The 24523-nt window shown below is 40.6% G+C and overlaps 1 protein-coding gene across 1 annotated transcript in view; it reads left to right on the top strand.

The window, feature by feature from the left end:
* Window positions 1-24523, top strand: part of GABRB1 (gamma-aminobutyric acid type A receptor subunit beta1) — a 103705-nt gene that overhangs the window by 59759 nt on the left and 19423 nt on the right. The window contains exons 3-5 of the mRNA XM_085848877.1: window positions 4071-4138; window positions 11852-12072; window positions 15859-15941. Of these exons, the coding sequence (XP_085705003.1) occupies window positions 4091-4138; window positions 11852-12072; window positions 15859-15941 (352 nt within the window). The 5' untranslated portion in view covers window positions 4071-4090. The remainder of the gene's footprint in view (window positions 1-4070; window positions 4139-11851; window positions 12073-15858; window positions 15942-24523) is intronic.

Genomic DNA, 24523 nt, shown 5'->3' with positions numbered 1-24523 from the left:
CCAGGGTAGAGTGATCTGTTCTGAAACCAAATTGATGATCGGAAATCAAGCCATTGGAGAAGAGGAAGGATTTAATGTCTGAAGCGATGATGGATTCCATAACGTTGCTGATGATTGGGAGAAAGCTAATTGGTCTGTAGTTGCAGGGATCTGTTTTTGTACCTTTTTATGCAGGACAGTAATATTTGCTGATTTCCAAGCAGATGGCAGATGACCTTGAGCAAATGAGAGGGTGAATAGAACAGAGAGAGGGTGAGCAAGAGCAGAGGAGCAGGTTTTTAGGACATGTGGGCTGATGCCGTCTGGACCGGTTGCAGAATCTGAGTCGAGGTTTAACTGCAAACTCTCCACTTTGTCTGACGAAAAGGACACAGAGTCCAGGGACAGTTGGGTGCGACTGGGTAAGGTGGGTACAGAAAGCGAAGGGTTTCGGACACAAGATTTTGATGCAAACACCAAGTTTAGGCATCCAGCCTTTTCATGTGCGGTATCAGCAGTGTGGCCATTTGAGGTGAGGGAGGGGATGGAGGGGGAACATACACCAGAAACAGATTTGATTCAACGCCACCAGGATTTGGAGGGAGAGAGGTTTGTGAGTTCAGACTTGAGATTAGAAAGATGTTGTTTTCTGCCTCTCTTGAGGGTTTCCGATTAATGTACAAAATACAACATTAATTTGAAATCAAGTTGTTCCTTGATCATAAACTGACGTTTGTGGATAGGCAGACAGACAGACAAAGTGAACCAATTGCTTATCCCCACTATTCACTTTGTACGTGTGGTATAGAAAGTTGGTACAAGTATGAGTTGCAAACACTGTACAATAATGCAGCTGGTTCCCGACAAACTCACCATCATATACTTGAGAAATAAGCCTGGTGCTGGCTTAATGGTTAAGGTGACTGGCTTTAGATCTGAGCATCTCGAGTTTGAGCACCTGTTGTACTGTTAATTAACACCATGTGGGTTCACTCAGCTAGTCATCCTTCCAAAGCTGGCAAAATGAGTACCAGCTTACTGGTGGCAGGGGCACTGCACCAGCAGCACAGCTGTGCTCCCAGCAAAGATGCAACCAGCAGCCACTGACAGCATGTGAAACAAGTAAAAAAGATATAAAATGTCATAGCCCCCATTGTTTTAGTAATTTTGCTCTATGTAGTTAAAGCGCTAGCCCATATTTACATACGACTAAAATGGCCGCCAGTCTACAAGTCAGATACGTTTGATCAGATTGCAAAATAAAGTTAGGGGCACATGTATGCCATCATGTACTGTGGTTGTGCCAAGTTTGAACAAAATCAGATCATGCATGTCGGAGAAATGGTTGGGGACATGCTTAAGTAACAAAATGGCTGCCAGTCGGCCATCTTGGAACTGATCTCGAAAATATTGGCATGCTTATGTAAGCTATTATTCTTTATCTGTGTGCCAAGTTTGAACAAATTGGTAAATGTATGTCCGAGAAATGGTTGAGGATGTGTGCAACATGGGGGTTCTTTTTACAACTAAAATGTCTGCCAGTCTGCCATCTTGGATGTGATCTCAAAAAAAAGTGATGTGCAGATGTAAACCGTCATTTTTTTTATCTGTGTGCCAAGTTTGAACAACATCGGTAAATGCTTGTTTGAGAAATGGTCGAGGACGTGTTCAACATCAGGTTTGTTATACAACTAAAATGGCCACGAGTCAGCCATATTGGATCTAATCTCGAAAAAAAATGACGTTCTTATGTATGCCATCATTCTTTATCTGTGTGCCAAGTTTTCACAAGATCGGTAAATGCTTGTCTGAGAAATGGTTGAGGACGTGTTCAACATCAGGTTTTTTTTACAACTAAAATGTCCACCGGTCAGCCATCTTGGATCTAATCTCGAAAAATAATGACGTTCTTATGTATGCCATCATTCTTTATCTGTGTGCCAAGTTTTCACAAGATCGGTAAATGCTTGTCTGAGAAATGGTTGAGGACGTGTTCAACATCAGGTTTTTTTTTACAACTAAAATGTCCACCGGTCAGCCATCTTGGACCTGATGTCGAAAAAAAAAAACTGACATGCATATGTATACCATCATGTTTTGTCTTTGTGCCAAGTACAAATAAAATTGGTCCAAACATGTCTGAGATATGGTTACAGACGCATACACGCACACACAGACACAAAAATTGAGACCAAATCCATCATCCCCCGTTGTGGACTGTCCAACGGGGGCTAATAATAAAACTTGAGGAATAGCCCAGGAGAGGCAACTTTGCTGGTTGAGGCAACTATAGCAACTTTGCTGGTTGCGTATGTGGTGGAATCACTCGAACCTCCAGGGGAATCGAACGTTACTCAAGTAACTCCAGTCCCAGTGAGAGGTGAATCATTTATTCATTTACGTGTACATGGAAAGAAACAAATACACAGAGCAGCACCACGACAAGCTCCTGCGAACTCCCTTCTCTGAGTTCTGAGTTCCGTTTCACAAGCCTAGCTTCTTTATAGCAAAGTTATTTGCATAGAAAGGGGGAAGGAGGGGGCATGGGTTGGACAAAGAACCCTCAGTCTCTTAATTAGCAGAACACAATATATAGTTTGTGTGTAAGCATAACACCGGTCACAATGTGCGAGCATGGGAATTCATCTCCCACTCATTTGTGGTTTGATTACAAGCAAGCAGTTTGATCCACAGGACAGAGGGCTCTCCTCATCCTGAGGGCAGCATATGTTGCAATCGTGCTAAGGCAAATGTGTGGGCTGCTTCCTCGCTTCAAAGACGTAAAAAACACGTTCCGTTTCTAATACAAAAACACTTTAATTTGCCTCAACTCTGGGTCAGAACTTTTACCCACGATCCTTCTTGGTGAACAACTCCATATATGTTGACAAAACGACTTTAGTTCATTACAATGCTTTGCAATAGACTTTATACCTTTGCAAGCATTTGAACGCATACATGAGGAAATGAGTATCATCACCTTGCATGACAGAAAATGGTCGGTGCAGGATATCGTACATTTCACAAGACAGAATGAATTCGTTTTTCTTCCACACCTTCTCTGCCAGCACATACTTGAGGACATTTCAAATCTCACAACACCTTTTGAAATGAAAACCCATTTATTCCCCATTCTGACTCAAAATATTTTCTTTCCCCATTATCCCTACCTAACCCAACCCTTTTACTTATAGTTTACTGTGTCTCCTCCCTCCCCTCCTCTCCTGTTCAGATGTGACATACTTTCTTCCAAGTAATCTCATACGGACAAAGATGTTCTCACAGGGTCAGCCGGTATTGGTATTGAGGGAGGCTATTCAGCCATTGCTCAACCATTTATGATACATGTTGTGTGGTCTGTCCATGACCCTGGCTGCGAATCACAAACTGAGCGCTCGTGAATCGTGTGCATCGATCGCTCACTCAAGCACCTTGGTGTATGCAATTTCTGGTGCTTAGCCCATTCTCCTCATTGTATGGCAAATGGACAGGTTGTGTGGTGAGAAAACACAATTAGGGATAGATGGTGATAAGAGTGGAGCATTGCATTTGATGACCACAGCCATATGATCAATTTTTTACTATTTTTAGCTCACCTGTTTGAAGAACAGAGAGCTATTGCGATACCCCCGGCATGAACGTCAGCGTCGGCATGAGTGTGAGCGTGAAAATGTTAAAGTTTTTGGTGCAAGTTCTTTAGAAGCTTGCCATTCATTTAATATGTGTACGAGGATGCTGATATTTGGCATGGAGGTTCCTTTGGGGTATATTATTGATGTAGTGAAGTTGAAATGAAAAAATAATTTCAAATGTTTTAAATTTTTGACCTATTTTGAACTTAACTTTTTTGTAGCACATCAATGTTAAAGTTTTTTTTCCTTTCTAATGTTTTTATCAATCACACTATTTTTTACTGATTACAATATACAAATACATATATTGCTTTAAAATTATTTGGATCAGACTTTACTGCAATGCTTTATAAAAAATATTATTAGACTAGTCTTTTAAAAACGATAAATGTATAAACAGGCGAACATTGGGTGGCTTTGACACCAACTCTCCGGTACTCTTCTCTTTCTATCTTCAAGGAAATCCGGTGGAAGTTGGAATGAGCATCAACATCGCCAACATCGACATGGTGTCTGAAGTGAACATGGTAAGTTTGGTGCAATAACTATAGTGGCCTGTAAAAGTATTCACCCCCCTCCAAATTTTTCACATTTTGATACCTCCTAATCTTATTTCGTGATACTTTCAAATCAAACTTAATATGTAGAGTCTTCACAAAGTACTCCAAGGTTTCACCTATATGTAATCAGTGGTTTAATTTAAAAATTAAGCTCCTCCACTTATCTTAGGACTTTTAAGGTGAAGCTCACTTGGTCAACCAACAAGGCAAACATGAAGACCAAGGAGCTTTCCAAAGAAGTCAGACATAAAGAGGTGGAGAAGCACTGTTCAGGAGAGGGTTATAAGAAGATTGCAAAGTCCCTCATTATCCCCTTGAGTATGGTGAAATCCATCATTAAGAGGTGGAAGACGCATCATACCACCGAGACTCTACTCAGATCAGGTCGCCCATCCAAACTCATCAGCCGGGTAAGCAGGGAACTCGTTCGGAACGTCACTGTAAATCCAACAATTATTTTGAAAGATCTGAAAGGCTCTCCATCTGAGATGGAGGTCAGTGTTCATCAATCAACAATATCCCATTCCCTTCACAAAGCTGGCCTCCATGGACAGGTAGCAAGAAAGAAGCCATTAGTGAAAAAGACACATCTAAAAACTCATATAGAGCTTGTGAAAAGCATATTGATGATACTGCAGACATGCGGAGAAAAGTTTTGTGGACAGACGAGAAAATAATTGAACTTTTTTTAATCTGAATTCAAAGCATGATGTCTGGCACAAGCCTAAGGGCCCTGGCCCTGTCACACCTTAACGTTTTAGCCAGCGTATGGCAAGGTATCAAAATGTATGTAAAACGCTGGCATACGCTGAACTAGTGATGTTTTTTTTTAAGTTTTGGGCGTATAATAACGTGTTGGACGTATGCATAACATATTAGTAACGTACACAGAACGTTTCAATCACATATAGATAACTTATACCAACGAATGCTGAGCGTGTTGTCGGCGTTCATAACCTATGCCCAACGATAGTCTAACTTATGCATAGCGCGCGGCAGCGTATCGCCGACGATCACGTGGCGTAGGCTATTGATAGGCTGCGGCTCGACGATTCAAGTCATAACCGCATTAGACATCGAAGTGTGAAGCCGCTGTCACACCTTGACGTTTTAGCCAGCGTATGCCGACGTATGAAAAATTTGCCGAACCAAGCTGGCATACGTCGAATACGTTATGGGTAAGTTTTGTATACGTTAAGAGCACGCTGGCATACATCGTCATACGCCGAGTCCGTCGAGAAATTTTCAGCATGTTGACACACATTCCGCATATGCTGGCCACAAGTTGTAGGCACGTTACGCGATCATTGCCACACGTCGACACGCGTTACTTGTACGTCACTCATAAGTCGAAACACGTCGACGTAATGGTTAGCGTCAGTGTTCTAGACTCCCTGGTTTTGTTTTTTTTTTTTCCTTCGGTATGTTGGTGATGTTGACACTTCGATTTCTAGTGCGGTTATGATTTAAACCGTTGAGCGGAAGCCTATTAATTATATTGTATTATAACCGCACTAGAAATCGAAGTGTCAACATCACCATCATACCAAAAAAAAAATGAAAAACAGGGAGTCTTGAACACTGACGCTAACCATAACCTTGACGTGTTTCGACTTATGAGTAACGTACAAGTAACATGTGTCGACGATCGCGTAACGTGCCTACAACACGTTACTCATAGGTAAGAAATAAGTTTTGGGAACGCTAAATATTTACCTCGACGTGTTTCGACTTATGAGTAACTTACAAGTAACGTGTGTCAACAATCGCGTAACGTGCCTACAACTTATGGCCAAGCATATGCGGAACGTGTGAGTCATACGCTGGCATACGTCAGAAAATTTCAAGCATGGAAAATTTGTCTAACACCTCGGTGTACTACGACGTATGCCAGCGTGCAAAGACATATGCCAGCATACTATGACGTATGCCAGCGTGCTCTTAACGTATACAAACTTACCCATAACGTATTTGACGTGTGGCAGCGTTTTAGCCAAATTTTTCATACGTCAGGCATACGCTGGCTAAATCGTCAAGGTGTGACAGGGCCTTTACACTGCACATCACTCAGTCAACACCATCCCTACTACCAAGCATGGTGGTGGCAGCGTCATGTTCTGGGGCTGCTTTTCATCATCACAGACTGGCAAGATTATCAGGATAGAAGGGATAGGAGATGGTGCAAAGTACAGGAGAATCCTTAAGGAAAACTGGTTTGAGTGAGTCATGAATCTGAAACTGGGTAGAAGATTCACATTTCATCAGGACAAGAATCCGAAGCACAAATATAAAGCCACACTGGAGTGGCTGAATAAGAAGAAAATATATGTTTATGAGTGGCCCAGTCGTAGTACTGACTTGAACCCAATTTAACATTTATGGCAAGACTTGAAGGTTGCAGTCCATCGACAATCTCCATAAAACTTTGCAGAACGAGAGCAATTTTCATGTGAAGAATGGGCAAAGATTTCACCATCTCACTGTGTAAAGCTGGTGGAGACCTACCTACAAATACTCGTGACAGTCATTGCTACAAAAGTTGCTTCCAACAAGTATTGTGACCTCAGGGGCTATATCATTTTACAACCAGTTTTGATTTGTACATATTTTCTGCAGGTATTCCTGACATGTGACCTCCTTTAACTATCTCAGTGTTTTGTTTGATCTCATCAGTTATGAATAATAAAATTAATATGGAAAAATTGTTTCTTCATAATTCTTCAAAATGTGGCATTATTGGTCGAGGGTGAATACTTTTGCAGATCACTGTATTTCTGCTCTGTCACCCAAATAGAGCTACAATGCTGCCCTTCACAGTCGGTGTCTGTAATGCTGGGTCCAATATTTTCAGGAAGCTAACTTCCCTAATCACTGCCAACAGGATAGGACAGAGTAACAAAAAAAATAAAACGCTCTGCTTCAGTCTTGGCATTGGTGGTTGGAGAAACCTGTCGGGAAATGCGTGATGAGGTTTTAAATGCACATAAATTATAACCAGAGAGATACATTGAACAAAATTGTTTGCCTAATGTGAAAGGGATTATATACAGCTCCTGTAATTTCCATCCTGCTTGGGAAACATAATAAACACTAAAATCTGATTGCCTTTCATTCCCATCAAAACTGGCATCGTCCCACCAAAGGATAATGAGGCGGCTGGCTGAACAGAGCAGAGAGATTATTTGGATAGTCGCTTATTATTGCATGCTCGATCCAGTGGTCTTTTGATCAATAGCTGCATGTTCAAACCACTGCCAACCAAGGTCAACCCCCACTTAATATTCCGAAAATAGGAGGGTTTGGGGGGGGGGAGTGGTGGACTCTTTATTTTATTTTTTTTTACTTTTGAAGGTGTTCACAGAACACTCACAATATTTAATTAGTAGCAGAAGGCCAAGGTAAAAATACCACGATAAAAGGAAATAACAAAAAGGCAGCTTTTTATTTTTATGCTGGTTAAAAGTGCTCAAAAATTGGAGGTTATATATTTCCTATCAGCAAAGAAAAACTGTTATTCTTTCGGGAGTGATTGAGGCAGCCGTCTGCATTCAATTTTTTTTGTCTCTGAAAAAATTACAATTTTCCCACAACTATGTTTTTTTTAATATATATTGACCTCAAAAATAATAGGTGGTTCAGAACTGCCATCTTAGTTTAGTGCATTTGTTTTTAATTTTTTTTTTTTAAACAAACAAAATAAATGAATAAAACCCTCAAACCCCCCTAAAAAAACGGACCTTAAAATGGTGTTAATGAAAGATTTTGTTCTTCCCACGCCAAAGCCAGAACACTAATGGCATTTCCCCGCTGTCACTGCTTGAACCAGACCAGTTGCCTTATATCGCCAATGGATACAACGACCCTTAAACTGATATCACTAATGATGTTGGACAAAGATTGGCCATACATTCCGGTTGTTTCGATGACGATTGGTTCGAATAAATAAGTTTGGCTGAGGCCAGAGTATTTATTGCGTTTCAGAACACCCCGCATCGGTGGCAACCGCTCCAGCCGTTGAGGCTACATTGTAAATGTGTGATTTGGTGAAAGTGTTGACACAAGAGCAATCCCAGGTTCGGCTTTTCCCATTCTTGTATGGAACAATGGTCATTTTGGTGTAGATTAATTTGAAGCAACTTTTATTCAATAATTATTTTTCCTCTCTGAGGAGTGTTTCCTTGTTTCCAGGGTGGCAGACAGACACACAGACAGACACACAGACAGACAGCATTAGCCTAACATATATATACAGTCATCCCCCGTTTATCGCGGGGGTTACGTTCCAAGCCCCCCCCCACCCCCCGCAAGAAGTGAAAATCCGCGATGAATGGATGCCTCCCAAAAAAATCGACTCGTCTGGTCTGGTCGGCTTGACAGTGATCGGGTTTGAGGTGCCGGAGATCAACTCGTCTCGTCTCGTCGGCCTGGCAGTGATTGGGTTTGAGGTGCCGGAGATCGACTCGTCTGGTCTGGTCGGTTTGGCAGTGATCAGGTTTAAGGTGCCGGAGATCGACTCGTCTGGTCTGGTCGGTTTGGCAGTGATCGGGTTCAAGGTGCCGGAGATCGACTCGTCTGGTCTGGTCGGTTTGGCAATGCTCGTCCAACCGCGGCAAACCTTTTTCCTTCCCGAAGCATATCGAGCACCTTAACCTTCTCCTGGAGCATCAGGCCGACTCTGGTGCTTCGGTTTCTTGCCAGAAGCCTTAGAAGGTGAAAGGCGTTTGGGCGGCATCGTGGGGCTTGGAGAAAAAACATAGAAAATATTCGAAGTTCACAAGCGAAACTTTGTCTCGTGCGTTGTGTGACTGGTCGAGTGCCACACGTTATTATTTATTGCTTAAATAATTTATTTTATATATTATTACCGCGTTATACCGGGGGAATCCACGGAAAAAATTAGTTAGGTACCAAGGGAAAACCCGCGATGAACCGGGGACGCGATAGGTGAACCGCGATATAGCGGGGGTTTACTGTGTGTGTGTGTGTGTGTGTGTGTGTGTGTGTGTGTGTGTGTGTGTGTGTGTGTGTGTGTGTGTGTGTGTGTGTGTGTGTGTGTGTGTGTGTGTGTGTGTGTGTGTGTGTGTGTGTGTGTGTGTGTGTGTATATCTCCTCCTTCTTCTTCTTCTTTTGGCTGCTCCCGTTAAGGGTCACCACAGCGGATCATCCGCATGATCCGCATAGTGATTTGGCACATGTTTTACGCCGGATGCCCTTCCTGATGCAACCCTGGTCGCCTCTTACGACACACAGGGATATGGTACACCTATTTTAACCGGGGTATACACCGGCCCAGCACACTGGTACTCACTTCGCCGACCTCGGAAGGATGACAGGCTGAGTCAACCCCCTGGTGTATTAATTCAGTGGCTCAACGGGGCTTGAACTCAGGACCTCTTGGATCCCAAGCCACTGCCCTAACCACTGCGCCAACACCAGGCTTTGTGTGTATATATATATATATATATATATATATATATATATATATATATATATATATATATATATATATATATATATATATATATATATATATATATATATATATATATATATATATATATATATATATATATATATATATATATATATATATATATATATATATATATATATATATATATATATATATATATATATATATATATATATATATATACATACATACATACATACATACATACATACATACATACATACATACATACATACATACATACATACAAGCAGGGTATGCTTACACATTGTAAGCAATAACGAGCCGTGCTTCCCCAATTTCTCGGGTCGCTCACCTGCATTCAATTTTCCATTTATTTATTTTCTTCTTTTTTAATTTATGGATGCTTTTTGATGGTTCTGTGATTTTTTTTCCTGGTGGATAGGTTTCGATGTCCATCGGCATGCAAAATTGCCAAGATTCCCCATTGTGTTGGGTCGCTCACCTGAATTTTTTTTTTCATTTATTTATTTTCATTTATTTATATTTTCATTTCCGGATGCTTTCCAATGGTTCTGTTATTTTTTTTCCAGTGTATCGGCTTCGATGTCCAGCGGCACGCAAAATTTCAGCTTTGTATATCACCAGGAAGGTTCCCATCTTTAATGTCAGTGAATCAGTGAATTAATGGTTAGAAAGAGCCTTATATATTAGATTAGATATAGTTTTTTTTATTTACAGTGCGTTGGATAAATTTGGATGAGAAGGACATTCGGCATCACACATGCTTTTCACAGTCAATCGGAGAACGCAAAAATAATCCATGGCTGTCCCCATATAAATTACTGGGGAAATGAAGCAGGTTCACATTTACTCCGAATTACTTGGTGCATCTCTTTAATAGAAAGGATGTAATGTGAAAAATTCAACAATTATCGAAACGAGTAATTCTCAGATTTTGAATTTTTTTATTTTTTATACACAATCAAGGCCCAGTATGTTTATTCTGCTTCCAAGAAATGGGTACTTTAATCAAGTAATTATTATATTTCCTTTTTCAGTGCAAGTTGCCAAAAGTTTCAGGATGGAGGTATCACATCTTTTTTGAAATACTTGAGGAAGCGGCCGACACTTGAATAGATAGTCTGAAGAGACAGGGCGTGACACCATTACAACGTTGATGGAGTTCTAAGTTCCTTGTTGACCGAGTGTTTGGTTACACTTGTTCATTGAGACACAAACATCAAATAATGTTTTTGACTCCAGCAGTCTTGTCAATAGTTTGTCTCTTATGAAGAAATAAAGATTTCTTAAGGGTACAATAAAGATTTGAGTGAGTTGAGGAAATACCACTTTCAGCTCACCTGGAACGTAGTTCCAGGGAGCTTATGGGATGGCGCGTCATCCGTCCGTCCGTTCACAAACACTTGCAACTTCTTCTCTGAAACCACACATACGATTTTGATGAAACTTTACAACAATGTTCATCACCCAGAATGTACCAAAGCTTGTTCACGGCATTAAAAAAAATAAAATAAAATCTCTATCTAAGGTGGTCTACGGGGGGGGGGGGGGGGGGGTTGACCCGCAAAATTGATATTTGCTCTCTTCTCAGAAACTACACATGCAATTTTGATGAAACTTGACCACAACCTTCATCACCTGTGATGTACCAAAGGTTGTTCATGGCATTAAAGAAAAATCCATAGGTATTTACTTTCTTCTCCGTTACATATTCTGTGGTTCATCCATGCCTACCAGTGGTTCCCTGGTTATCGTATCCAACCGCTACCAGGTGAGCACCCAGGGATATTGCCCCTATTGTTCTATATTAATGTCTTTTTATACTTATCACCGTTTTCTTCTGCATTTCGATTGCCCTTTGCTAACTCCCACTCTCATTTCCATTCTTCCTTTATTGTCGATTATACATTTATTCTTCCTTTACCATTTGCCGTACATACTCAACTATCCCCTCCACAATTCCTGCTGTTTTGCTTCATGTTAAGTGTTTCGTTGATTTGCTGAAACATTTATAAGAAATAATTTTAAGTTTCTTAAAGATTATTTTGATGCTTATCTTTCTTTGTTCTACCATTGTTTCATTTTTTGGTATTGTGCCATATTTTACTCAATTACTTCAGTCATGATAATTCACCTCAACAACCTGTTTGTAATGATCTAATCTGTATTTGTGACCCAGATACGGACAAATGAACCCACTTTTCTCATAACTCCCCTCCCAGGATTACACCATAACCATGTATTTCCAGCAGTCTTGGAGGGACAGACGCCTTTCTTATAAGAACATGAATCTCAGTTTGACTCTGGATAACCGTGTCGCTGATCAGCTCTGGGTTCCAGACACTTACTTCCTAAATGATAAGAAATCCTTTGTGCATGGAGTGACGGTCAAGAATCGGATGATCCGCCTCCACCCCGATGGCACCGTCCTGTATGGGCTGCGGTAAGTTTCCACACTGCTGGTCCTTGAACTGGAGTGAGTCACTAATTGGAGACACGATGCCATAGCAAGTGTTTTTTTTTCGTCATTTTTGGAAGGGTATCAATTTATGGGTATCACATCAGTCCAAAAAATAGGTGAAACCCAAGGATACACCAATAATGATGACGTGACTTTTTTAAAGATGGATGGAGGCTCTTGAAATGGATAATTGTTTTACACTTGACTGATACTGATATGGGACAGGCAACATACATGGCCAGAGTGTAGAAGTATTTACAGGTTTGTAAAGGGGCCAGCCTGAGATCGCAGTGAGCTACTATTGTAAATGACTTGGTGGGTATTTCTTTATTAGAAACTGGAAAGGTAAAATTGAGAAGAAGAGAAAGGATTATTGTAACGAGAAAAGGAAAAGAGCAGGCTGAGAGAAGGCTGAGGAGAGATAGGAGTAAAGGGAGGGAAGGGTTCGTCAAAATATTCTGCCTCATTTGCATACATAAAATATGTATAAGAAGGATTACATGGTCCAAGAGAGGCAAATACAAATGTGTTTGATTAAATACAGTGAGCATCAGGCTTCAATTTCAGCAGATGCTCACTGAGGGGGTTGTTCGATGTATGTCAGTGAATGAGTGGGGGGTGAGGAGGAGCACATGGAAAAAGATGATCAGAAGATATGGGGCTCGATGAGTGTCAGTAAGCTTTGTGGCCCTCAGATTTTGGTCTTATGGAGAACCAGTTCAGATTCTGTTTTTGGATGCCTTGGATGCTATATTTTTTTGGCTGCCACAGTATACTAATAACAACAACAATACTGTTGCTGGTGTACTAAAAAGAAAAAAAGAACACCTTTTTGGCTCACTGGAATCTCTCGTGTACTATTACACTTTGTGCCAATCAGTCCTACAATGCAGCAAATGGTGGACAGAAGCTAGATCTCTTTCAGCTGACGGAGGCCCACATGTACAAAGTTAGCCCACTTACCTTTAAGTTGCCTAGTCAGGGTTAGATTTTCGAGCCCACGATAAACTACCAGACTTGTGCTTCACAGGCTGTACACGAATGGCCTTTCTTTTCTTCAAAGCAAGATGAAATGGGATTCTCCAGACCACGCATCAATGCATTGGTTCAGGGTTTACTTTCAATCTTTCTATTTTTTGAACAAAATTTGAGGTTCACAGAGGAGCGAGAACACGAAAGAAATCAGGATGTAACGCAACAAAAAGAACAGTAGAAAGAGGAGGGGAGGGGGACACACACCAACATCAGGGTTGAAGGACAAAATAAAGAGAGATTTGGAGAAATAAGGAGCGTGGGGAAGAATGAGGGCAAGGGGAGGGCACATGGGGTGAGCAAGATGGATACAGCCACAAACACCAACAATGATGATGTGCCGCAAACACGAACAATCACAGAAGTGTAAGTGACAATCGGGAAATGCTGTTTTCCGTAGTTCATCCATCGCAGGGAGAGATGAAAGTTTTGACATCACGTTTTGGTTCACAATTTAATATTTTCTGATTTGAACCTCAGTTTGCTTCCATTGCCTTGTCATTCTGAAGAAAGTTAGATATTTTCCAGGAATGGACTAATTAGAACGCAACAATGCATGTTTTACGGAACGAAACAATCATGCAGTTGAAAGAGATCCATAGAAAAGCTGTATATAGTGACTTAACACCCCTTAGTGAGCTGCAAAAAACTAGTTTAAATAAGGCTTACCAACTGCTTACAGTTACACCCTGTTATGGTAAGTAAAAGAGCGTCTTGGTGGACTTGCCACCACAAAAGGAAGGGTTCATGAAGGCTGGTTTATGAGTACATCAAATAAACTAGAGGGGTGCTCGGTGGAGCGCATACCTCCGCCTCATAATACCTCATCCACGAGAACATATCGGGCCCAATAAATTTTTGAAATATCATGCTATACAGCACAATATGGTTTTTGAGCCCTATCTCTCAATGGTGAGGAATAATTTTAAAAATTAAATATTAATCGTATCCAGATCCAGACTCGGATCTTCACCAAAATCGAAGCAAATTGTCGTGGTCACACACCCAACCTGTCCACCAAGTTTCGTCCGAGTCCGTCCACAATTTTTTTTGAGATATCGTGATATATTAGTTTAGCCCTATCTTTCAATGGTGAAGAATTACTTAAAAAAAATTAAATATTCATTGTATCCAGATCCTGATCCGGATCTTCACCAACATCTAATCAGTTCGTCCATGTCACACATCCAATCTGCCCACCAAATTTCATCTGGAACCGTTCAAAACTTTTTGAGATATCCTGCACACAATCAAGCAGAAAAACAAACAGACAAATGAATCACTCATGGAGTGAGGAAGTTGTCGAAGTTGTTTGAAAATTTATGATAACTTCATTGCAGTCACACGGATACAGCACAAGAAACAGCATTTACAGTTCAGTCAGTTGCCATCATGAACAACATTCGAATGTGGAATGTGATGTCAATAGTTTAAGTCAAAAACTCCATCATCACCTCCACCTCCTCCACATAAAAACAAGCAAAATTCTTACTGAAAACGGAAAATTGACACACCTGCGTGATGGTAACGTCATAGTGGATTGGTACGATGTGGAGGGCCTTTCATTGTTAATAAAACTGGCCTGCACTGCAAAATAATACATCACGTTTGCAGAATAGTGCCATTGGCGCCTGAGCGCGATAGACGAATTTTCGGTGTCAGGCAAACTATTGAACCGGAACAGTCACAACGAAGGCCTGGATATCTCATGAAAGAGTAATATCTGAACTACATTCTCACCTAGTTTGAGCCACATATCACAAAAATTGATGAAGATACGCGCTTTCAAAAATGGCCAAATTATGACACATTTTTGCTGATGGGATCCAGAATACAAACCGGAAGTTGATCAAATTACGTCAGCTAATGGCCAATCGTATGTTTTACATTCCCTAAAAGTTTGAGCGAAAAATATAAAACTTTCGAATTTTAAGAATTTTTTTGTCATGTAAATGGGCTTTTCAATGCAAATTTCAAACATTTTGTGACGTCACAATCTGGATCCGATCCGGTTGAAACATGGCAGGGTGAAATATATTATGACCCTACATAAGCACATTAAATATCTAAGCAATTGAACAAGAAATGGCGGAGAAATGATTTTTTGAAATTTCGTCCCATGTAAATGATTGGGATTTTTTGAAACTTTGTGAATTTTTCGTGACGTCATCATTTGATCCAGGTTCACCCAGATTTATAGGTTCAGTCCTTGGGTGATTATCTTTCATGTCAAAATGTTTCGTGGACATATACACAAGGAGCGCTGAGAAAATCGATGCACAGACAGACAAACACACACACAAACAAACAAACAAACTCTTAACTGTACAAAGTGACAGAAGTTGTCTTCGACAACTTAACAAACAGACAGAGAGGGGTGAAAACAGTAACCTCCTTCACCTTCGGTGGCAGAGGTAACAAAGAAAAATAAACTGATGACCGCTACACAGGACAGTACAAGAGACTACTAAGTCCCAGCGACCCTACAAAGTATATATTTGTTGAAATCACTCAGTTTCAGCACAACTGCAACTGCAATGCATTACTTTGATAAAGAAAAACATCCTTTTCTTAAAGTGGCACTACTTATCATTTGAAGGTAACCTTTCCATCAGCTGAACTTTGTTGGGTTACAAATTTTCTGCTGGAGCCAATTTGTTTTGTTTTTTCCCCTTTGCACCATCACCATGGTGTAAATTTGTTGAGCCATGTAATTGCATGGCTCTCTTTTTGCAGCATTACCACCACGGCGGCTTGCATGATGGATCTGCGGCGCTACCCACTCGATGAGCAAAACTGTACACTGGAGATCGAGAGCTGTGAGTCGAACTGCATAAACCTGTATTCCCACCATAAACCTTTACACACACACACACACACACACACACACACACACACACACACACACACACACACACACACACACACACACTTATAGATCGATTCATAAAGATGGCGGGACTGAGCCAGACAGACAAGTGTCGCTTCTGCAAGACAGAAACAGTACTGGTCACCTGCTTTCAGGATGTAAAAAAAAACCTATCATCAGAACAACTTTACACACAACGGCACAACAAAGTACGCAAAGTGATTCATTGGCATATCTGGAAAAATTTGAACATCCCAGTTCCAGAAAACTAATGGAAACACGAACCAAGGGCAATCATTGAAAATAAGGACGTCATGCTCATGCACGACCTGATTATCCCATCGAACATGAACAGAAAACAAAGCCTTGCGACCGGACATCATTCTCAGGAGCAAAAAGGAAAAGACAGCATTGCTGATCAAGATATCAGTACTCAGCGGTTTTGGTTTAAATAATGTAGAAATCAAGAAAATGAACAAATACCAGGACTTCAAAAATGAGGTCAAAAAATCTTGGAAGCTGAAGAATGTCAAAATTTCACAAGTGATAATTGGAGCAACAAGAATAATAAAGAAGAACCTCATTGAGATTTTTTTTAAACTATCCCCCACAATATTACCACAAACGAATTACAATTGGAGGCAGTCACTATCCTGGAATGAGTTCGGTGATGATCCTGAAAAGAGCCTTTGGAACAAAACTCTGAGAACAACAAAAGTTGACCAGCTTGTTCCATGAACTGTGATCCCTTACCGGAACCCTTACCGCAACCAACCAACGACACACACACACACACACACACACACACACACACACACACACACACACACACACACACACACACACACACACACACACACACACACACACACACACACACACACACACACACACACACACACACACTAAAGTCCTTATGCAACTTTGATCCTTCGAACCTTTTGATGTACACTTGAAAGACGCAAACTGTAAATGGCATATGAAAGCAGAATTCATCACGTTTTGTTAATGTTAATAGTTCCCGACCGATTTCACCAAAGGGGACTATAGGTTTGCTCTCCGTCCGTCCGTCCGTCCATCTGCCCCACCTGTGGTTTTTCCGACCTTTTTCCCAAAACTAACATATCCAACTGAAACTTGGTTTCTGGCTTTATTATGAAAAGTTACAGAAAAAGTTCGAGTTTTTGGACATTTCGTCAATTTTTCACACAGTTATGCCCTTTTTAGACTAAGAAAATATCACAACTTATACATGGGTCAGTGTTCGGCTGCCATGACTCCACCCCATTTCTTTACACCCATTGGCTGGACAGCTGGCCTGACTCCACCCCAATATAATCTTACTCCTCAATTGCATGAAGTAGCACAGATCAGCAGGCCTCAGGGTTTAGGCCTGGGTGTTAGGCCGTGGCTCAGTTCAATTGGAATGATCCCGGGTATATAACCGCAATATATATATATATATATATATATATATATATATATATATATATATATATATATATATATATATATATATATATATGCCAAACACATGTTTTTGCTTCGTGTATGTACATCTGGCCATTTTTAATATGAAATAGGCAAAGCCTAGAAACGAAAACGAACAAAACAAGTTAGACAGGTTATTCTTCTTCATTTTAGTTCTGGAATCTTCTTGAGCGTGCATTAATGCAAATTAATAATTTATCTTTAGTTTGATATCTTCGTTGGCTTTAATGGTTTCTAGTCTATAAAATATATCAGTTAATGAAAATTGCTTTTCCTTTTATTTTGTCAAATAGATCCAAACACGGTGAGCTGTAGGGTGACTTCTTCTTCATTTTGGTTCCGCTATCAGCTCAAGCGTGCATTAAACGCAAACAAATTTTTGTCCCCAGAACATTCATTGGGACCGGTAGGGGTCATGTATTGCAAAGCAATTCTCGCTCTTGTTATTAATGTTGCTATTACTCTTGTTAAATCCACAATTCCCCTGGGTTTCTTATCGAGTTGACATTTTCTGATGAGGCTTCTTCTACCATCAGCGTTTAAGTCAACCACCACAATTACCACATTTGGTTCCTGAACTATGATGATTGAATCTTTCACATATCAACTTGTACCAACAAGACTCCACTCCCTGCCACTATAATTTGAATATGCAATGGTTCTTGACTGATATCCGAGACAAGTGGTTCAGTAGACGTGGACCAATTGCTTGGCCCGTCTCGTTTGCCAGACCAGTCCTCATTGGACTATCTTTTACGGGGCAATGTGAAAGTGTTGTTTACTCATCAAAACCACATTCTTTGAATGAACTTCGGGCTATGATCAGAAATGCAATTCATGAAATTACTCAGCAGCAAGTGGAGAATGTTTTCAACAAGTTGGGAAATCGGATAGAATGAGCATCCACTTTGAGTCTGCGAGGTCGGTGGTTTAAACCCCGGCCGAGTCATACCAAAAACTTTTAAAATGGTACGTGCTGCTTCCTTGCTTGATGCTCAACATTTAAGAGTATAGAGAATGGACAAACAATGCTGAGAAGGCAATGGCAGACCACCCAGTATATCTCTTGCCAAGAAACTGCTTCTGCAGCACAAACACTCTGTAATGCTCTGATAGCTATGCCGTCCAGGCAGCTGGCACATATTGCCAGTAATGGCGGCATGGTCTTGATGCTCGGCAAAGGATTCGCTGATGGAGAACAATGACAAGGATCATGTGTCTATTATAGATACTGCCCAGAAGAAGGCAATGGCAAACCACTTCTGTACGTGCCAGGAAAACAATCATGATCAGAAATCTAAGAGGTAAAGCTATATGGTGCTGCATAATGAGTTCCCTTAGGTTTGAAACCACCTAAAAGGCAACTGGGGAAGAGCAAAGTGTTTTGATGAGTCAGACTGGCTGTTATAACAGGACTGAATCAAACCCACAAGGAAATCCAGTCACTGCAGAGCTTGCCAGAACTGAAAGTTGAACTCCAAGCTTTTCAAACGCTTACAAAAGTAGGATATGAAATACGGGGAAAGTAAGATGAGAGAGAGAGAGACAGAGACAGAGACAGAGAGACAGAGACACAGACAGACAGACACAATAACTTAAACTTTGGGGATAAATGAACGTAGAAGGACTGGTTTGGGGCAGTTTCAATCTGACGATTAAAAGTGTTCTGTTCTAGTCACGAAACCTGTAAATGAATTGGAGTGGCAGTGACTTGGGACAAGACGACAGCAGGCTCAGTACCGAGATACAACAATGATAGATTTATATCAGTGAGGTTTAGAAGACAGAAGACATCCATTGAATACCACCATCATTCAGATACGTATTTGCTTCAACTTCTGTAGCAGATGAAGAAAAAGTGGAAGAGGTTTATGGAAAGTTGCAGGAACTGGTAGAAATGTGCAACCTGGCAATACTCTGCCACAGATCATGAACTCCATGTGGCAAAACTATGAGTCAAAGTGAGAAAGATGAAAAAAGAAAATCCAAAACTCCAACCAATATGACCAATAAAACATATATATAAAAAGGACCACTGGACCTGTAGCTTATCTGGGCCCTGGCTTAATGTTGTCACCAAAATGTGGTCGCATTCTGACTGGTGGGGTCTGAAGAGGAAGGTTTTTGAAGGAATTTACGCAATTTTCCCAAAAAATAATTACATCCGCCATTTTGACACACTTCCGGTCATGTGATCGACATGACATCCACAATTTATCATCATGACCCTGTCCGAATGTTGGAACCCAAATTTGGTAGCATTCTGACTGGTTCCTCTGGAGAAAAAGATTTTTCAAGGAATTGATGCGATTTTCCCAAAAGTTGACTAAGTCGACCATTTTGACGCACTTCCGGTCATGTGATCGACATGACCTCCGCAATTTAACATCCCTACCCTGGCCGAATGCTGCAACCCAAATTTGGTAGCATTCTGGCTGATGGATCAGAAGAAGAAGATTTTGGAAGGAATTTGTGGGACCACCATTTTGACACACTTCTGGTCAAGTGATGGACATCATGTTGCAGCAGGTTGATCAGCATTTCGAGGAGATGGGGATGGGCCATGCATCTGCCTGGGGGATGGCCAAACAGAGGCCCCTGGAGTACCGGGTGAAAGTGGATGCAGTGACGCGCTGCTCCGGCTCATGTTCCGACACCTGACCTAGCCTGATCGACATGACCTCCACAATTTAACATCCCTACCCTGGCTGAATGATGTCACCCAAATTTGGTAGCATTCTGACTGGTGTATCAGAAGAAGACGATTTTGGAAGGAATTTGCAGGACCACCATTTTGACACACTTCTGGTCACATGATCAGCATGGTCCCCACAATTTAACATGATGTTGTAACCCAAATTTGGGAGCATTCTGTCTGGTGGGTCTGGAAAAGCAGATTTTAAAATAAATTTACTAAGTCGGTCATTTTGACCTACTTAAAGTCATTTGACCGGAACGAGCTTTGCAATTCCTGTTACCAGTCAGGAGGAGAATGTTGCTGCCAAATTTCAGCCGGATCGGCCCAACGGTTTGCCCAGAGAAGTCAAAATAAGAGATGGACGGTGCACGATGACAATACCTTATCTGGAATTTAAATTCCAGATAAGGTAAAAACGAGCCTGGTGTTGGCTTTGTGGTTAGGGTGGTGGCTTGGGATACCAGGGTCCTGAGTTCAAGCCCCGTTGGCTGCTGAATTAACACCAGGGGGTTGACTCAGCCTGTCATCCTTCCGAGGTCGGCGAAATGAGTACCAGTGTACTGGTCCCGGTGTATGCCCCGGTTAGAATAGGTGTACCATATCCCTGTGTGTCGTAAGAGGCGACCAGGGTTGGCGTCAGGAAGGGCATCCGGCCATAAAACATTGCCTCAGAAAAAGCCCAACCCCTGCGCAGCAGGGAAAAATGGCTGTAAAAACGGTCATAAGGTAAAAACGAGAAGGGCACTCACTAGAGCACATACCTCCGCCCGGATCCAGATCCAGATTCGGATCTTCACCAAAATCGAATCAATTCGTCCTTGTCACATACACAACTGTCCACCAAATTTCATCTGAATCCATCCACAACTTTTTGAGATATCTTGCAAACAAACAAACAAGAAAGACGTTGTGCATAGCACAATACTTGCAAAAATCTCTACAACAAATATGACCTTAAAGATAATTTAGTGGTTGAATTCAGTGAATTGATATGCTAATCATCTTCAAATTTCAAGTCAATCGGATGAAAATTGAGGATTTTAGAAATTCCACCAAAGTTGTTGACCTTTGGCCTATGTTGACCTTTTGGCCCATGCTGACCTCAAAAATAATGGGTGGTTGAATTCAGTGACATGACATGCATATCCTCTTCAAATTTTAAGTCATTCAGATTAAAATTGATGATTTTAGAAACTCGACAAAGTTGTTGATCATTTACCTATGTTGACCTTTTGACCTCAATAAATCGGCTTCTTGCTTTTGACCTTTTTTGTGAAGTTTTGTGAAGATCGGTTTTAAATTGTGACTTCTAGGCAATTGACATACAGACAAACAGACAGACAAATAAACAGATAGAATCACAAACCAGAACATACACTCACGAGTCTTTGATTTCACAACAGACAAACAGACCAGAGAAGACAGGGGGCGAAATCATTACCGCTGTCCATCGCAGCTGGTGGAGATAGCAATATGCAGTCAAGGTTTAAAAAAAAAAACGTTTCGCAGAGCTGGATTTGGTTGACAGATTGCCAGATGAATTGTAGTAAGGGATTGAAGATGCACTGTATCGCAGATTCAGTTCTGGAGCTTTTACATGCACAGTTGCCATCGAAGGGACTGAGGTTGACACGGAGGTAGGTACGGGAGCATCATGGTCTGTCATCAATCATAAGGCGTCTGATTCTCTGGAAAATGCACCACCATTGCTTCGTTCTGTCTGTACTACCAAGACGTTCATTGGTGAAACAGTCCTCTTGGGAGGGGAGGCTGTTGTCACAGTGAGGCATCAAGGTCAACAACAATCATTGCAAGAGGTGGCTATTCAGAGTGGCCCCAGTTTATTTGGCAAGAACTGGCTTGAACAGCTGAAGTTGAAATGGGTGAAAATTAAGCAGCTCAAAGTGCATAGTCGCCCAGAGGCGGCATTGTTAGCTGATTGTGGCGACTTACTTGCTGGGGGTTACAGGTCGGATTGTTGGCATGAAGGCCACATTCTCTGCCAAGGTAGACTGCAAGTCCAAAATTTTGAAAGCCAGAACAGTGGCATTTGCTCTGAAGCAGAATATTGATTCTGAACTTACCTGGTTGAGAGGATCAATAATTCAAAGTGGCCCACTCCGATTGTGCCTGTTTCGAAGTTGGATAATATAGTGAGGATATTTGGTGACTACAAGTCAACCTTTAATCAGTAATCAGTGGTTAACCAGTATCCAATTCCAAATAAGCCAGTCAAAATAGTGAAAAAGGTCAAAATAATTGCATTATAATTTATTTTTTCACAATGCATTTTGGTAATGTCTCTAGTTCAACATACTAAGTCTACCACAGTCAACTGATGGGAAATATGACAAAATGACATTTTTCAACAATGATGTTGTGATACTTTAAAAAAAAATCTACTCATTTACAATATATGCAACATACAATGTATTTGAATAAAACCACTGTCAATTAATACATTACAATCAAGGACAGTCCTGTTTTGATTAGTTCCATAACAAATAATCATCAAGATTACAGTTTTTTTTATATAACAAGCTCAAATGAGCTAAGATCCTCGTGCTCTTAATGATGACTTCATAATAACGAATATGACGTCATTGTGACGCTAATGCCCGGCTGGATTCCTGCAAACAAAATTCAAACAGCTTGCCTAGTTTTGGAGATAATAGTATAGGCGATTCCCATTAGCGGCGATATTATGACGTCAACTTTTTTTCCTAGGAAGAATTTCCAAAATCGGAGATGGTTACTGCCTGCGCGTGGGCTTTCTGCATATACATGGCAAGTTTCACGAAGATCCGATGAAAACTCTGGGTTGTGAAACAAAAAATGTCAAAAAATAGGAATGACGTCATAAAAATTGATATGACATCATAGTGATGTATCATATGTGCGGTAATTCATCTCTGCTAATGCCCTGTTCGATTCCCACAAACAGAATTCAAAAAGCTTGCCGAGTTTCGGAGATAATTTTTTTAGGCGATTTCCATTAGCGGAGATATTTTGACGTCGTAACTTTTTTTCTAGGAGGAATTTTCAAAATTGGAGATGGTTACTGTCTGCGCAGGGTATTTTTACATATATACGCCAAGTTTCAGGAAGTTTCGATGAAAACTGTAGGCTGTGAAACAAAAAAGTCCACAAGAAGAAGATGAAGAACAACAACGTGAGTAAGACTTAGAGATCCTCCACGAGGATCTAAAAATTAGCATTTTACCAGGCAAATGTCTTTAAAAAGTTGCATTATTTTAGCAGTGATTTTGATACTTTTCTTCCAACTTTATAACAAGCAATGATGTTGATGGATAACAAACTTGATTACATTATAAGTGTTTAATGCATATTTTAAAACAAATTTGGATGAATAGGTGCCTTATAGATTCCCTGCACCAGCATGGCTTCTGCAGCTCATATAAGGAAGTCCAAATGTTTGAGCGAAGTGCTTCTGTCACACAACACAATACAGCATTTGCATCTGAAGGTCACTTTGTTCAGTATGTGGCAGATAATGTAAATCATAATATCCGAACACTTGATGGACTTGGTACATTCCATGGGATGGGGATGATTGCCACATTAACACCAGGGAAAACAATCTCTAGCATGGTCCCACAAAGAAATGTAAGTCGCAATGAAATTATCAAGGCAGGCCAGATAAAGATACATCAGTACAATTATCCCAAGGGGCAGGAAAAGCTATGTTTCCGTGAGCTTGCCTATCTTCGATCCATGAACCAGGTACCGGTTCAGAAACCTCAGATAGATATCCTATGGACACTTGCACCGTTTCTGCAATGCCACGTCCAGGCTGGTCTGGATTTATGCAGATGGTGCACAAGGGAACCCATCCTGGGAAGGCAACTGTGGTATTTCTGCCTTTTATTGACCTAGACCCAACATATATATATATATATATATATATATATATATATATATATATATATATATATATATATATATATATATATATATATATATATATATATATATATATATATATATATATATATATATATATATATATATATATATATACACACACTTTAAAAAACACGAGAAAAATCTATTGAACCAAATCCAACCAACCAACCCTAACAGCATAGGTCAGGCTCAGGCTACAACATTGAACTTTAACAATACCATTCTTGGCTTCAAATTTCAAAAAAGCTACAACTACTTTTTCTAAATGCTGCAGATGATGTGATGCTGTGGCCGGAAGCTTCAGAACGCTGAAGTTTAACTGGTCAATATATTGTGCCGAGTCGGTGATTGTCGGAGTCGCACTACAGGAAGATTGATGCACGATTCTCACCGACACACCTGAAAAACGAGTCGAC

This window comes from Eptatretus burgeri, chromosome 12 (genome assembly GCF_056783735.1).
Source record: "Eptatretus burgeri isolate ZD-2024b chromosome 12, Ebu_testis_v1, whole genome shotgun sequence".
Classification (NCBI taxonomy): Eukaryota; Metazoa; Chordata; class Myxini; order Myxiniformes; family Myxinidae; genus Eptatretus; species Eptatretus burgeri.
Note: the sequence above shows the minus strand (reverse complement) of the source record. Positions and strands in the feature narration are given on the sequence as shown.